Raw genomic sequence first — 16,746 nt, forward strand, 5'->3', positions numbered from 1 at the left:
GGACACTACGTCAACATTTTCTGTGGTCTGTGGCAACAACCAGGTTCTCTCTGGGATTCACTTATTTTGTCTAAAGCTCTGTATAGTTCAAGACAAATATACCACATACAGTATAATTAACGGGTCACTATACTCAGTACACGTTGGTAAAACAATTTCACAAAAAGAAATAAATGAATGCTGAAGGAACAATAAATGCCTTTATTGACTCATACACAACACCAAATTTGCACTCTGAAATAGAGATGTCCCGATCCAATATTTGGATCGGATCGACGCCGATATGGGCAAAAAAATGCGCATCGGTATCGGATCGGCCAACACGGAAAATTCCGATCCAGACTTCCAATCCATTTTTTAAAAAAGTCCGGTCCGGGTTTTTCAGCGCGCCGATTTATATAATCCATTCCACTTTTTGCTTCGGTTTCCCTAAAATCCGGTCCGCATTTTACGGCACACCTTCAACACACTACATTTACATTACCGTCTCCCAATTTACCGAGAGACTTTATCGGTAAAAATGTCAGCTGTGTGGGATCATTTCACCTTAAAGGACGACAAAGAAGAAGAGGCAGAGTGCAACATATGCCACAATAAAGTCAAGCGTGGTGGTAAAGCTGTTTTAATACAAGCAACCTAATCAAGCATTTAGCGAAATACCACCACAAACAATATGAGGAGTATGTTAAGAAAACCGAAGACAAAAAGAAAGGTCCTACGCAATTAACACTGGCAGAAACTTTTGCTATGCGTGACAAACTGGCACTCGACAGTCCCAAAGCCCAGGGAATAACGAGTCATTGCCAAAGAATTTATTCTGATGACGAGCCATTATCTCTTGTGAGTAAAGACGCACCATCCAACACTTAGAACCACGGTACAACATGCCCAGCCGTCATTACATCCTTGAGCGATTCGGCCATGGAAGATTCAAGAACGATTCACATCCAAATTCCGATTATTGAAATATGTCAAGTAAAGCGGAACTAATTCACAGCGCGGTCTTCGGGACACAATGAGAAACTGATCGCATTGCGTCCCGAAAGTAAACATAATGCTTGTCATAGACCCAGGTAATGCCAATGCTCAACTCACGGCTTTATCTCAACTCATGCCGCTGGATAAAAAACACAAGAATACCTGACTGCTGCTGACAGTCGCTACAAACTACGTCAACATTGTTTTACTGTAGATAATAGATATCATATGTATATAGAGCCAGATGCAAAACAACAGACTCGACTGTGTTAGCAACATTGAAGTATGGAAAACATGATGCGTTCGTAAACAGCCGCCATCTTAAAGCAGGAGACTTCCCTAGTAGGCTGTTGTGAACCTTCCAAGCGAACCTAATTAACTTTTTATCTAAAATACTCCTAAATCGGCAAAATCTTCACTTGAATCTATCTTCAAAACAGTTTTAAAACTGTCACATGTCGAAAGTAGACAGAAGGGAAATTATGGAATAATGGGAGCAATTTTAACAACTTTAACAGTTGATTCGCAAAATTTAATGAATTGAATGTAGTTTAAAGCTGCTGATACAGAATGGGAACTTGAGTACAAAACAGTCCAACGTCACATGTCTCAATGACTACAGACCTGTGGCTCTCACCCCCATCCCCGCCAAATGCCTGGAGAGACTGGTCATCAAGCACATTAAAGCTGCAATACTGCCTTCACTTGACCCACACCAATTTGCATACAGAGGGAACCGTTCAACTGAGGACGCCGTCGCCACAGTGCTGCACACACTTCTAGTGCACCTGGAGCATAAAAACACCTATGCACGGCTCCTCTTTGTGGACTACAGTTCTGCTTTTAATACCATCCGGCCGTTCAAACTCCGGTCCAAACTTCACCAACTGGGCCTCAACACCGCCCTGTGCAATTGGACTGTGGACTTTTTGACTAATCGCACACAGAGTGTCACAGTGGGCAAAAACACCTCCTCCACTCTCACCATCAACACCGGGGCCCCTCAAGGGTGTGTTCTGAGCCCTCTGCTTTACACCCTGTACACTCATGATTGCTCCGCCTCCTCTGCATCCAACCTCATTGTCAAGTTTGCCGACGACACCACAGTGCTCGGACTCATCTCCAACGACAATGAAACGGACTACAGAAGAGAGGTGCAACATCTGGAGTCATGGTGTCACAAAAACAACTTGGCTCTAAACACAAAGAAAACCAAGGAGATCGTGGTGGATTTCCGTAAGGGGAGTCGCATCATCCATCAGCCTCTTACTATCGGCAGCGATGTGGTGGAGAAGGTGAGAAGCTTCAAATTCCTGGGGGTAACAGTGACTGAGGACCTGTCCTGGGGGGACCACATCTCCACAGCGGTGGGCAAGGCACAACAACGCCTCTATTACCTGAGGAAGCTGAAGAGCACTAACATCCCCAGACCACTGATGGTGAACTTTTACAACTGTGCCATCAGCAGTGTTCTGACATACGGATTTTTAGTGTGGTTTTCCAGCTGCACTAAGGCAGACCAGCAGGCGCTCCAGCGCGTGGTGAAAGCTGCCGGGAGAATCATAGGCATGACTCTCCCTGAGATCAGCACCATCTACTCCACTCGCTGTTTGAGAAGAGTGCACAACATCCTGCGAGACCAGCACCATCCTGCTCACAGTCTTTTCCACCTGCTGCCCTCAGGGAGAAGGTACAGGTCCATACTGGCCAGAACATCACGACTGTCCAACAGTCTGTACCCACAGGCTGTGAGGCTACTGAACTCTGCCCCTCTCCCCTCTCTGCCCCCCCTGTTACGGACAATAATCCACATCCACCAACAACAATAACTCTGAGCTGGTTTGCATTGTTGCAGTATGTCACTATCCACTATTTCCTCCTCCCATACACTTACCCATTGGTTGACAACCAGTAGGCTGTACTTGATTATACTTGATTAACTTATCTGGGTTTTGCACTGATTTTTGCCTGTTTTCAACTGGTATATTTTTGCTCTGCACTTTAGCACTGACACGACCTCATGCTGCTGTTGAATCTTTGCTGTACATATGTCCAAAACTGTGTCAATGTTTACACTTGGTACTGATGAGTATTTATTTTATGGGTTTGCACTTTACCAACTTAGCTGTATGAGCTGGATGGATGCTCCAAACAAAGTTTCGTTGTGCTTTTTTTTGCAACAATGACAATAAATATTCTGAATCTGAATCTGAATGGGGACTTGAGTATTATATTTACTGTTTTAAAATGTTAACTTGATACTGAAATAGTCGTTCATTTAAACCTGAGAGCCTTTTTATACAATTATTGTAACTAATGCACGAAACATTAAAAGCATCTAATAGCTTGGGGGGTTTGTGGGATTTTCCACTGAGGTTGTTTGTGTGTTTTGCTTTTTTAAGACAGTTTACAATAGAGCTGGGAATCTTTGGGCATCTAACGATTCGATTACAATTCAGAGGCTCCGATTCGATTATAAAACGATTATTGATGCACCCCCCTCCTTTTTTTTTTTTTTTTTTTAATGTTTTGTACATTAGTTCCAAAATTGTTCAAAAATACTCTCAGGCTAAACCACACTACTATTTCAGTATCAAGTTAACATATAGCAGTAAACAAATATACAAAAATAACATTAAATAAAAAACCTCCAGTCCCCATTCTGTATCAGCAGCTTTAAACTACATTCAATTAATTTAATGTTGTGAATCAACCGTTAAATTTGTCAAAATTGCTCCCGTTATTCCATAATTTCCCTTTTGTCTACTTTCGACATGTGAAAGTTTTCAAACTATTTTAAAGATAGATTGAAGTCAATATTTTACCGATTTAGGAGTATTTTAGATAAAAAGTTAATTAGGTTTGCTTGGAAGGTTCGCTACAACAGCCTTGCAGGGAAGTGTACTGCTTTAAGATGGCGGCCGTTTATAACGCCCGCATCTAGTTTTTTGTAGATGTGCTGCTAACACTACCAAATCGATATTGCATCTAGTCCTATATAAATGATATCCACCGTAACATTATATGAATGTACTTTGTAGCAGCTTTTCGGCAGCAGTCAGGTATGTTGTTGTGTTTTTTTACCTCGTTGCATGAGTTGAGCTAGAGCCGTGAGTTGAGCATTGGCATTACCCGAGGGGCCGGGTAGTGGGAAGCATGATGTTTTGCTACTCTCGCTCCGTTCCGTCCCGAAGACCGCGCGGCGCGCTGAGTGTGCGCTTTATTTCGCATATTTTAATAATCGGAATTCGGATGTTCTTGAATCGTTCTCGAATCTTCCACGGCCGAATCGCGAATAATCTAAGAATCGGAAATTTTGCACACCTCTAGTTTACAATATTATTTGCACGTTTTACTGACTGACTATGCCATTTCTGTTTGTTATTTATAATGTTTTGTGTTTGTCACTGAATAAACAGGTCAGTTTCTTGTTACCAACCGTTGTGTGTTATTCAAACTCACCTAATTCAGCTGGCTAGTTGATATCAAGAGTACTAAAACCCTTTTCAACATGAGTCTGACAACTAAGTAAGGAGGCTAAATAACATTAAACTTTAACACATGCTCAGATAGGCCGGTATCGGTATCGGCCAATATCGGTGTCGGATCAGAAGTGCAAAAACCTGGATCGGGACATCCCTAGTACACATAGCTAAAAATCGCCACTAAAAGAAATACATGAAAGCTGAAGGAACAATAAATGCCTTTATCGACTAATACACAACACCAAATTTGCACTCTGAAACATTTCACATGGTCTTTGAAAAATAAAACTCCCCCATATAGCACTGCATCGTCTTTTAACCTGATGTGCAAAGAGAGCATCCAACAGGAAAGGATGTACTAGAAGAGCAATGAACTATAATCAGATAAATGAGTCACTTCCCATAAAAGGCCTCGTGAACAAGATTATGAGGATGTTTAAACTCATTTGGAAGCTTCGGAGGAATAGAGCGGCGGTGCTGTATACCAACCACTAATGGATCCTTTTCTGGCATAATCAGCAAAGGTTAGGTTTGGAAAAAAATACAGCTATCTTTGCAGTATATACCGTATTGGCCCGAATATAAGACGACCCCCCCTTTTTCAAGACTCAAGTTTGAAAAAAGACTTTTTGAACACCAAATTCATTTTTGTACAGAAAATACAGTACACCCGAAACAAATGATTATAACAGTATATTTGAGAGAAAAAGCATGTTATTTTGCCACATTCAAATCTTAATATCTGAACATTTAAATATGTAAAGTGCAATCACATTCATAAATGAATGGCTTCTGGTTTTTGAAATGTAAATAAACCAATCTATCGTGATGGAACAACAAAATTGCAATAACTGCATTAACCATCAAAGGGAAGTCTAACTGTAACTGTAGTCTTGAAACAAATCTGAATAAGGGAAAACATTGCAATAAAATAATGCAAACTGGTTAAACCAGTACTTCTCAAATGGTGGGGCGGGCGGGGGGTGGCGCATGTGACCTTGGGGAACATACGTTTTTTGCTGTACTACAATAAAGTGTAATTGGACATCCACTCAGTGGGTGCCAGTGGCGCTCTGGACACTGGAGATATGGAAAGCTAAGACGAGGAAATATGACGAAGCCTATGTAGCGTTTGGCTTTGACTTTTAGCACAGTGGGAGACCAGGAAAGACCAGTCTGTTTACAGTGTCTAAAAATGTTCGCAGCAGACAGCAGGATGCCAAATCAATTAAAAAGTCACATAAAGACATTAGACATCTCAATTTGATTCAAAATAAAATTAAATGGAAAAAAAAATGAATATGAATCAGGAATTATTATGGATGAAAGTTGTCCAATTAAAAAAAAAAAAAAAAGTCTAAATAAAAAAACAAAAACAAAAAACAGGTATGAGATGTAAAAAAAAAAACTCAAGGAAATTGGACATTAAAAAATTAAAATAAAAAACTTGAAAAATTTAAAGAATTTTTAAAAAGAATAAATTCCATTTTTATTTTTAATGATTCCCCTTTTTTTGTCCATTTACAATATTTTTTTTATTTTTTAAATCTTAAAATTTTTTCATTTTCTAATTTCTTGTTGTAATCTTAGTCATTTTTTAAAAATCTATATTAAAAAAACACATATATGGATGATTCATTATCAATAATTATATGTAAATTTACAGCAAAAATAAAAACTCTCCCTCTGCTCAATGACAATATCGTGTTTGTTCTATTAATTTTTGTTTTTTTCCGGTCAAATTGTTTGGGATTTAGTCCTCAAGAGTTAATGTTGCTAATCAATTTGAATTTATAATAATTTTTTGATTTTATTAAATTTTATTTTTCAGTAAAAACGGTCAACCCTTGAGTGTATTTTTCACAATTTGGAAGTGTTTTTGTTTGTTTTTTAATTTCGGCAAATTGATGTGCTTGAAGTCTTTTCTGTTAAAAACAAAACAATGTTAGTAAAGTCATATTGTATTTTATTGTAAGTTGATCTATATTAAATTTTTTTCTTTCATATTAAAAAGGACACAATGTTATTCAGAGGTGTACTGATTATAATAATAATCTTATAAACAAATGATACATTTACAGTGGAGGCAGAGACTTGGGGGGGCGCAAATCATTGACGTCTGCCATTGGGGGGGCATTACAGAAAATAATTGAGAAGCACTGGGTTAAACTAAAAAGAGTAGCCTGATCTGTCATGACAGAACATCGCTTCAATGATATTTGGCGCCATCTAGCGTCGTGAATGGGTATTATGTCTAGACCGTGAATATAAGGGGCAGTTTACATGGAGACTCTGCGACACAAAGACGAAAAGACTGAGTAGCGGACTCGCCTCGCGTGCATATGGTGTCGGCGAAGACGAAAAATTCAGAATCCTGCCTCCAAAGTGGAAGAATCCAATTGCGGGGAGTTGAGGGGGGCTTCCTCGGCATGCATATCCAAGGCTCCGCGCCGTTAACGTCAGCACTCGTACATGTCAGATTGGGCCTGCGGAGCGGTGCTACTAAACATTAAAAACAGCAAATATGGCGGAATGTCGGCTTTAATTTACTGCTTTAATAATATTTTCAAATTAAATATATTAAATAATTCAATTTTTGCGCCTTTTTGAACGAAAGAAAAATTACATTGCTTCGAGTGGGCGGGCATATTTTTTTCTGGGCTTAGGGAGCTTGGTGGGGTCAAAGTGCATCATTCTCTGGCGCCCTGTAAATCTGCACTGCCCCCTAGGGCCTGGCATGAATACTACATCGTTTTCATGCGGAATTGCGACATTGTTCAAATGGAGACGCAAATGCAAATTTGAAATTTTTCGTATTCTCGGAGAGTCATCATGTGAACAGCACCTAAAACGACCCCCTCTTTTTTAAGTCTTATTTCAATGCAAAAAACACCGTCTAATATTTGGGCCAATACGGTACATAAAAATGAAGGAATATGTGAATAGGCTTACATAGACCTAACTGTGCATAAATTGCAGCAACAGCAAGTTTATTGTTTTATTACAATTATGTTAGAAATCGTAAGAAAGTGAGGAATCATGTGTTAATATGGAGAGTCTACAGTCCCTGACAAGTCTTGTCGCTTATCCATTTTCGCTTATGTTATGTTACATTTTTGTATTTGAAGTGAATTTTTTTGTTCAATTTTCACACTACTTACTGTAGGCAACAAAACTTTTGTCTTGCCAAAATTTGACCTTTATGTCTTTATTGAATGATAAATCATTTTTCATTAAAACAAATATATTTTTGTACATTCAACATCATTTGGGAGGGTCTTAGCTTTCATATGAGCCGTTTCTGAAACCAAGGTTATCAGCAATTGTTTCTTCAAAATGGATAAGTGACAACTTTTTTCAGGGACTGTATATTTACAACAAAATACAACTATTGAAGGTAAACCAAGTACATACTGCTTCAAATTTTCATATCGTTTTTGTACTACCATACAGGTAGTCCCCGGGTTACAAACAAATTCCGTTCCTACGCTGGCTATGTAATCAGAATTTCCGCTTAAGTCTAAATTAACCCTTTAACTACCCCAAAATAACTATCCAAAAATTCCAAAAGTTTTATTATAAGTATTTTGTTTCATGATGAAGGATACACCATCCTCTGGTGGCAGCGTTGGGTCTGGCTGGACTGTCGCTTTGTAAGACAAAAGACTCAGATGTCTGACATGGATAAAGGATAAATGCGCCCTGGTTTGGCCAACATAAGTCTGTAAGTTGTTTCAGCTAATATAAGTTTGTGTATGCATTTGTATTTAAGTTTACGGCGACGGTTTGTGGAGTTACGTGTGAGTGATTTGCAATGAGAATTGTAAATGATTTAGCATTCGTAGCATTTAAGCTAGCGGACTTTTGTTAGGCAAATTAGGCTAATTTCATCTAGTAAATGTACATAATGATCAGACTAGATGGACGTTTGAACACCAGTTGTTTTGTGTCAAGTGTTGTATTGTTAGAATGTGTGTCGTTTTGAACATAAGTGTACATACTGTATGTGTGGTACAACTTTACAAGTTGTCAAAACTGAAGGAAGTAAAACGCTTCAAAAAGCACAATTGCCTTGTTTGCGGTTTGTAAAGCTGAACAACTTTTAGTAAAGACAGAAAACTTCATATTAATAAAGTAAAAAATAAGTTACTGTGAGGTACAATAAAGTACTGTTTATAAGACTTAAAAAAAAAAAAAAAAAAAAAAAAAAAAAAAAAAAAAAAAAACGACAGGAGACAAAATCGCAGACGAGGCTCTGGTGTTGTTAAGTCGAAATCGCGTAAGTCAAGTACATCGTAACCTGGGGACTACCTGTACTATAGACCCTACTCACCTACGTCACAAAATGGGCGTGTCGCTGTTTCCGGCCGCCATATTGTACCTCTTTTTCAGACCTATTCTCATTGTTTTCTATTAGTCGAGCAAGTTATAGAGCAATTCATGGAAGCCCCGGTGTTATCTGACGCTGTAAACTCATTGGATCCGTTGCATAAAAGGCGTTACGTGGAAAAGCTTCAGTTTATCCATTCGCCAGATCCGTATTTCATGCCTAAATCGATGTTTTTCGACCCGCTGGCTTCGCCTGACATCTGATACCCACACAAAATCAGCCTATTCTCACGAAAGTTTGAAAAACTTTAAGAGCTTGGAGGCTTATAAATGCTACGTTGCTGGTTAGGTGAAACACGTCCTCGTACACGAAAATTCGGCAGGAATCTTGTGCTCGGAAGGTGAGTTACGAAATTTTCAATTGAAAATCTTTTGTTCTTGCTAACATCCACTGTTAAGTCTAATGTATTTCATGTCATTTGTCAATGGAGCTAGGGCTTTTAATGTTTATATGGTTTAGCGATAGCACTAACTACATACATACGTGTATGTTGTCGGCGATTAGCCTAGCAATGATCTTAATTGTGGTTGTCAGCCCAAAACCCTCTAAATATATATTAAATGCATCTTACCAGATATAAAATGACTACTACATAATCTGTGGTAGTCGTTTGGAGCCCAGTTTTCTCGTCGAATTGCAGCAGTCAATCTCGGTCTCCTCTTCGGGTCTCTCGGAATACGGTAAAAATTCAAGTCTCTCCGTCTATCTTCTCTGTTTTTGCAACCAACCGCCACACACGACTTCACCATTTTGATTATTAATGTTAACGAGCAGAAAAACACGCCATAATAGGAGGAATTTACGAAGCGCTAATGCATTAACATGACGAGTATACGGACAACATGGCGCGGGGGCGTGGCTGTGACGTCACGTGAGTAGGGTCTATAGATGTTAGCAAGAACAAAAGATTTTGAATTGAAAATTTCGTAACTCACCTTCCGAGCACAAGATTCCTGACGAATTTTCGTGTACGAGGACCTGTTTCACCCAACCAGCAACGTAGCATTTATAAGCCTCCAAGCTCTTGAAGTTTTTCAAACTTTCGTGAGAATAAGCTGATTTTGTGTGGACAAGATAGTTGTAAATATCAGGATATCAGATGTCAGGCGAAGCCAGCGGGTCGAAAAACATCGATTTAGGCATCAAATACGGATCTGGCGAATGGATAAACTGAAGCTTTTCCACGTAACGCCTTTTATGCAACGCATCCAATGAGTTTACAGCGTCAGATAACACCGGGGCTTCCATGAATTGCTCTATAACTTGCTCGACTAATTGAAAACAATGAGAATAGGTCTAAAAAATAGGTACAATATGGCGGCCGGAAACAGCGACACGCCCATTTTGTGACGTAGGTGAGTAGGGTCTATTAGTTTGTAACGGTCACCTCTGTAAATAGTGTTCCTCATGAAATCAACCACAAGGTGGCACCATTTTATTTATATGTTTTCTTTTTCTGTTACTACGCATTTTTTTTGGGAGTTCATTGTGACCGCGTTTGCGTGGACCGTTGTGCTCCCGAGTGACAGTGATGGTTGTTCTCAGAGATGATGACGACACAAAATGTAACAATACTTTTATATAGACCAGACAACTACGTGGAATATATTACGTTGTAAGAAATATTTATTGACAGTCAATAATCTAAACCTTTATGTATACTTTCAAATCTCTTGACGAGAGTACGGTACAAGCATATTTACAACCCACATCCTCGCTGCGCACAATGTACGGACACTTAAGCTCATTGCATATTTGGGCAACAAACCCCAAAAGTGATGATTTAGTAAACCCCAGCTGTGCCTTTAAGGAGCACTCTGGTTTGCGTGTGGACTCATCTCCATCAACCAGTCAATCGTCTCTTCAAGAAAGTTCATGTTGTAGTGGGACGCAATGTTCCGAAACACTTTGACCTGCTCTGAGAAATTCTTGAAAAGGAAAGAGAAGTACAAACAAATTGGTAAAAAAGACAAATTAGCAGAATACAAAAGAACATTCAGTACCTTAGCTGGGAAAGTGAGCTCAAAGTCTCCTGCACACTTGCAGTAGAGAGGCATGTTTGCTTCCTTCACTCCTTTACATTTGGTACACACCTAAAGATCACAAAATGATGTGTGGGCGCTGATACAAACTAAGAAACTTGATCCCCCCTTGTCAAGATTTTATATCATTTTTCATAAATGCTATGGAAGACAAGCGTTTTGGTGAGTTTAATCATTTAATCAGATGTTTCCACACTGTTATGTAATTTTATTGATTACAATGATATATTTCATTAAAGTCCAGGTAGTCCCAGGGTTACGACGTACCTGACTTAAATGATTTTAACTTTACGACGCGTATCTCGTTTTTTCTCTGGTCGTTTTTTTTTTGTTTTTTGTTTAAGTCACATAACAGTGTGTCGTCCACCACCTCTCAGCATTGATGGTAAGTACAGTATATTAATTTTCATTTAATTTTGGTAATTATATAGATTTCATAACTATTGATCTGACACTTCATCATTCTTTGCGTCACGCCTTACCATAGGGGGCTGAGCTTCATTTAGTAATAGTCATTCGAAGACTGCACACGCTCATGTCCAAGTGGGATTTAAGGCCAAGAGTATTAGCTGTGCTAATAGATGTATTTAAAACTTAAAATCTATAATCATTTTTGCATTGAAAAAAATTAAAAATGTGATTAATCATGAAGTAACTATGGACTGCATGCGATTAATCTTTTAATCGTTTGGTGTCAGTAGGATTCAAATTTGACAGAAAAAAAGTGCACGTTAACTATAATTAACTCTACTAATAACTATATATTAGTGCGTCAACGATTAATCGATTAACTTGTGTAATTCGATAGAAAAAATAAGCTTCGAATCAAATTTTGCTGCTTCGAGGATTTGTTTAATTAGATTGGCATTGTAATGGTTTGTTTTGAACGTTTTTGCATTTAATTCTTATTGATTTGGGAGGATACACTGTCCTCTAGTGGCAACAGTGAATATGACATAACTCATCTAACATGGCTGGATCCAGCTGCTCCCTGTTAACACCAACATAAGGTTGTAAGTAGGGTTGTTCCGATCATGTTTTTTTGCTCCCGATCCGATCCCGATCGTTTTAGTTTGAGTATCTGCCGATCCCGATATTTCCCAAACAGATTGCTTTTTTTTTTTGCTCCCGATTCAATTCCAATCATTCCCGATAATTTTTCCCAATCATATACATTTTGGCAATGCATTCAGAAAAAAATGAATAAAACTCGGACGAATATATACATTCTACATATAGTATATAAGTACTGTATTTGTTTATTATGATAATAAATCCTCAAGATGGCATTTACATTATTAACATTCTTTCTGTGAGAGGGATCCACGGATAGAAAGACTTGTAATTCTTAAAGGATAAATGTGACTTTGTATTGTGACTAAATATTGCCATCTAGTGTATTTGTTGAGCTTTCAGTAAATGATACTGTAGCCATTTAACTTCTGCCCAAATGCATGATGGGAAGTGCAACCATGACTGTGTGTCGTGGTACCAATTGATATATCTTCTCTGCGTTGGGAAATAATATAGGGTGTGAAAAAAAAGATCAACTACTACCTTTCTTCCCCACATTGCTTCCCACGATTACTCTAATCGTTGGGAGAGGGGTTGTAAGGCTTTAAAAAAAGGCTCCAAAAGCTGCCAAAATTCACTCTACTCATTTTACGCTGCCTTTTAGCTCTATATACTGTATGGGTAAAACGGCGCCATTATAGATTGAACGCAACAATGCGTGAGTGGGTTGTGCAGCGCATGCGTTAATTGAGTTAAATATTGTAACGTGATAAATGTGAAAAATATTAATTCTCGCCGTTAACGCGATGAATTTGATAACCCTACCTTAAGCTTAAACTAAAGACTCTGGAAGAGTGTAACACATTATGTCTGTAATGTTAAATACAATTAGAAAATGATTTAATTTAAAAAAAAAAATTAATTAAAAAGGCATATCCGATATTTTTTTGCCGATTCCGATACACTGAAAATGACGTGATCGGACCCAACAGCTCTAATAACAATATATTTGAGAAAAAAAGCATGTTATTTTGCCTCATTCAAATCTTAATATCTGAACCTTTAAACATGTAAACTAAAGTGCAATCACATTCGTAAATGAATGGCTTCTGGTTTTTGAAATGTAAATAAACCAATCTATTGTGCTAAAACAACAAAATTGCAATAACTGCATTAACCATTAAAGTGAAGTCTAACTGTAAATGTAGTCTTGAAACAAATTGGAATAAGGAAAAATATTACAATAAAATAATGCAAACTGGTTAAACTTGAGAGAAGCTGAGATCTGTCATGACAGAACATCGCTTCAATGATATCTGGCGCCATCTAGCGTAAATGGGTATAACGTCTAGACCGCGAATATAAGACGACCCCCACTTTTTCAGTCTTATTTCAATGCAAAAAAACACTGTCTTATATTCGGGCCAATACGGTAAAATAAACGCTAACTGCACGGTTTCTTTGCTTTTAACCTAGAATGGAGACTGTTTTACGTCCATATTTATGAAGAATTCGGGGATTTAGGCATTTATTCACAAGAATTTTCACCAGAAAAGCTCTGTTTACATCAGGCAGCCGCTAGCCTCACTCGCTAACAGAGTAGCATTGTACTTCGCCATATTTACGTAAAATAAACTCTAAATGCACGTTTTTTTTTTGCTTTTAACCAAGAATCGAGACTGTTTTACGTCCATATTTATGAAGAATTCGGGGATTTAGGCATTTATTCACAAGAATTTTCACCAGAAAAGCTCTGTTTACATCAGGCGGCCTCTAGCCTCACTCGCTAACAGAGTAGCATTGTACTTCGACATATTTACGTCAAATAAACGCTAAATGCATGTTTTTTTTTTTTTTTTTGGTGCTTTTAACCAAGAATCGAGACAGTTTTACGTCCATAGATATGAAGAATTCGGGGATTTAGGCATTTAGTCACAAGAGTTTTCACCAGAAAAGCTCTGTTTACATCAGGCGGCCGCTAGCCTCACTCGCTAACAGAGTAGCATTGTACTCCGACATATTTACGTCAAATAAACGCTAAATGCACGCGTTTTTTTTTTTTTTTTTTTTTGCTTTTAACCAAGAATCAAGACTGTTTTACGTCCATATTTATGAAGAATTCGGGGATTTAGGCATTTATTCACAAGAGTTTTCACCAGAAAAGCTCTGTTTACATCAGGCGGCCGCTAGCCTCACTCGCTGACAGAGTAGCATTGTACTTCGACATATTTACGTCAAATAAACGCTAAATGCATGTTGTTTTTTTTTGTGCTTTTAACCAAGAATCGAGACTGTTTTACGTCCATAGATATGAAGAATTCGGGGATTTAGGCATTTATTCACAAGAGTTTTCACCAGAAAAGCTCTGTTTACATCAGGCGGCCGCTAGCCTCACTCGCTGACAGAGTAGCATTGTACTTCAACATATTTACGTCAAATAAACGCTAAATGCATGTTTTTTTTTTTTGTGCTTTTAACCAAGAATCGAGACTGTTTTACGTCCATAGATATGAAGAATTCGGGGATTTAGGCATTTATTCACAAGAGTTTTCACCAGAAAAGCTCTGTTTACATCAGGCGGCCGCTAGCCTCAATCGCTAACAGAGTAGCATTGTACTTCGACATATTTACGTCAAATAAACGCTAAATGCATGTTTTTTTGTTTTTTTTAACTTTTAACCAAGAATCGAGACTGTTTTACGTCCATATATATGAAGAATTCGGGGATTTAGGCATTTATTCACAAGAATTTTCACCAGAAAAGCTCTGTTTACGTCAGGCGGCCGCTAACCTATTTTCAACTTACCAGATCCTGCAATGTGTAGCTCATCAGTTTCTTCTGCAGGGCCTCCACCAACGCCATCTCAATAGACTCCGTTTCATATTGGGCCTGGCAATTAGAGCAAAACCACTGTGCCAAGACGGCGCCGTCCTGACAGTCAAGAAAAAAAGATGATTGAAATTTAATCAAATTAGTACGACTAATAAAGGAGCTAGCGTAGGCTTACTTGTGCCACAGACGGGTCTTTGCAGAGGTCGAGATCACGGCAGAAATTGCAGTTGTGACATATAACTTCAGGCAGTATGTATGAATTGCAAGGGTCGCGAAATTGGGCTTCCTCGGAGAACTCCCCCACATCCACAAGGCGTAGTAGGTCCCGCTTTAGCTTGTTCACCTGGTTGACAATGTTGCCATCTAGTGAGAGGACCTGAATAGACAAAAAAGTATGATAAAAAGGAAGTACAATCAGTACATTTAATTTTTTTTTTTTTTTTTTTACCTGGCAGACATATTTGATAAACTCCAGAGCTGGGTTGTTGAGTGGCAAGTGTGAACCTGGCAAGACTGGGAACATTTCTGAAGGCTGGTTCACATTCCTGGTACCAGTCACCTTCTTCTGGATTTTTTGTGTAATCGTAAAAATGTTCTGCATTAGCTCGCTAGACACATACTCCTGGGAGAAAGCGATCATTCCTGTGGAAGAGATTTCAAATATGTGAAATCTAAACATAAGATTCATCTTGAACTCGTTTGCTCCCAAAAACCTATGAATAAGTTCTATTTTTAATTGTTTCAGTGTCCCAAAGACGTATTTATACGTCTTTTACGTTTTTTTTTTTCATATGAGACATCTCTGGGTTCTCATTCAACTGAGCTCCAAAGCACAAAGCTGAAAATCCATTTTAAAGCAATAAAACTGGCCACTGGAGGGCAGTAGCGCATTTGGTAAGACCCAATTCAACGGCAACGAACGGCCGGCGGGTCGGCGGAAGGATGCCAGGCGCGCACGACCGAGCAGAACAACTGAGAGGACGCCTTGGATGCTAGGCGCTGGATGACCGAGCAGAACGACCGGGACCACCACTGCAGTGGACGGTGTCGTTGAGTCCGTGCTGCTCGCCAAGCAGACCCCGTAGAGACTCAAAAAAATCCATCTTTATGAGACAGGCGGCGATGAGGGGAAAAGTTAACCCGGCTGTCGCGGCCAAAACATCTCAGTTAGTTATGTGTAAATAAATTGTTACTTTGCAATCAAAAGCTCTATTTGTCTTGTTGTTTACATTATTTTGTAAAAGGAAAACATTATTCAGATGCTTGGGATGTAACTAAAGCAAAAAATAGCTGTGTTAAAGTCAAAGTTATGTTGGAAATGTATGCTTTCACAAAAAGCTTACCGTAATTTTCGCACTATAAGCCGCACCTGAGTATAAGTCGCCACCCACCAAATTTGACACCAAAACGACATTTGTTTATAGATAAGCCGCACTAGACTATAAGCCGCAGCGGTCCTCACTGTATTAGGAGATATTTACACCCAAAGATATTAACCGGTAACACTTTATTTGACAGCGGCATCATATGACTGTCATAAGACCATATGAACCACAATGAACCTTTGAACCAATTGGCTGCCAATCTTCATTGCTTCAAGAAGCTTTATTTGGCCATCACTGCTCCCTCGAGGGAGACAAGTCAACCTCTTCGGCCACCTGCTGTCAACACTGTTGTTATCCAACATGCCTCCTACCATTCACTGCAGCGGTACAGATGTTAAAGTCAATCAAAATTCATGTTTTGTGCTGTTTTTTTTCTTCAGTTGCTGTTCCAGTTGTTTCATTAATTGCTTGTTATGGTGTTTGGTAACACTTTGACTGTGGCGCCATAAGACTGTCATTAGACTTTCATAGTTATGACATGACACGGTCATGAGCATTAATGAATGCTTACAATATTTAGCAGGTTTTTTTGTGGGAATATGTGTTTGAACTATTTGTTAAGAGCATAGGAAACAAAAAAAAAAAAGATTGGCATTTTATAGCATTTAAGCAAGCTGAC

At 38.7% G+C, this 16,746-nt stretch overlaps 1 protein-coding gene across 1 annotated transcript in view; it reads right to left on the bottom strand.

Moving 5' to 3' along the window:
* Positions 1–9,942: 9,942 nt before the first annotated feature.
* LOC130913985 (DNA polymerase epsilon catalytic subunit A-like) overlaps positions 9,943–16,746 on the bottom strand; it is a 77,803-nt gene continuing 70,999 nt past the window's right edge. The window contains exons 44-48 of the mRNA XM_057832996.1: positions 15,191–15,384; positions 14,918–15,118; positions 14,716–14,841; positions 10,857–10,946; positions 9,943–10,781 (exon numbers count right to left, since the gene is read on the bottom strand). Of these exons, the coding sequence (XP_057688979.1) occupies positions 10,659–10,781; positions 10,857–10,946; positions 14,716–14,841; positions 14,918–15,118; positions 15,191–15,384 (734 nt within the window). The 3' untranslated portion in view covers positions 9,943–10,658. The remainder of the gene's footprint in view (positions 10,782–10,856; positions 10,947–14,715; positions 14,842–14,917; positions 15,119–15,190; positions 15,385–16,746) is intronic.

The sequence above is a fragment of the Corythoichthys intestinalis genome, chromosome 3 (assembly GCF_030265065.1).
Source record: "Corythoichthys intestinalis isolate RoL2023-P3 chromosome 3, ASM3026506v1, whole genome shotgun sequence".
NCBI lineage: Eukaryota > Metazoa > Chordata > Actinopteri > Syngnathiformes > Syngnathidae > Corythoichthys > Corythoichthys intestinalis.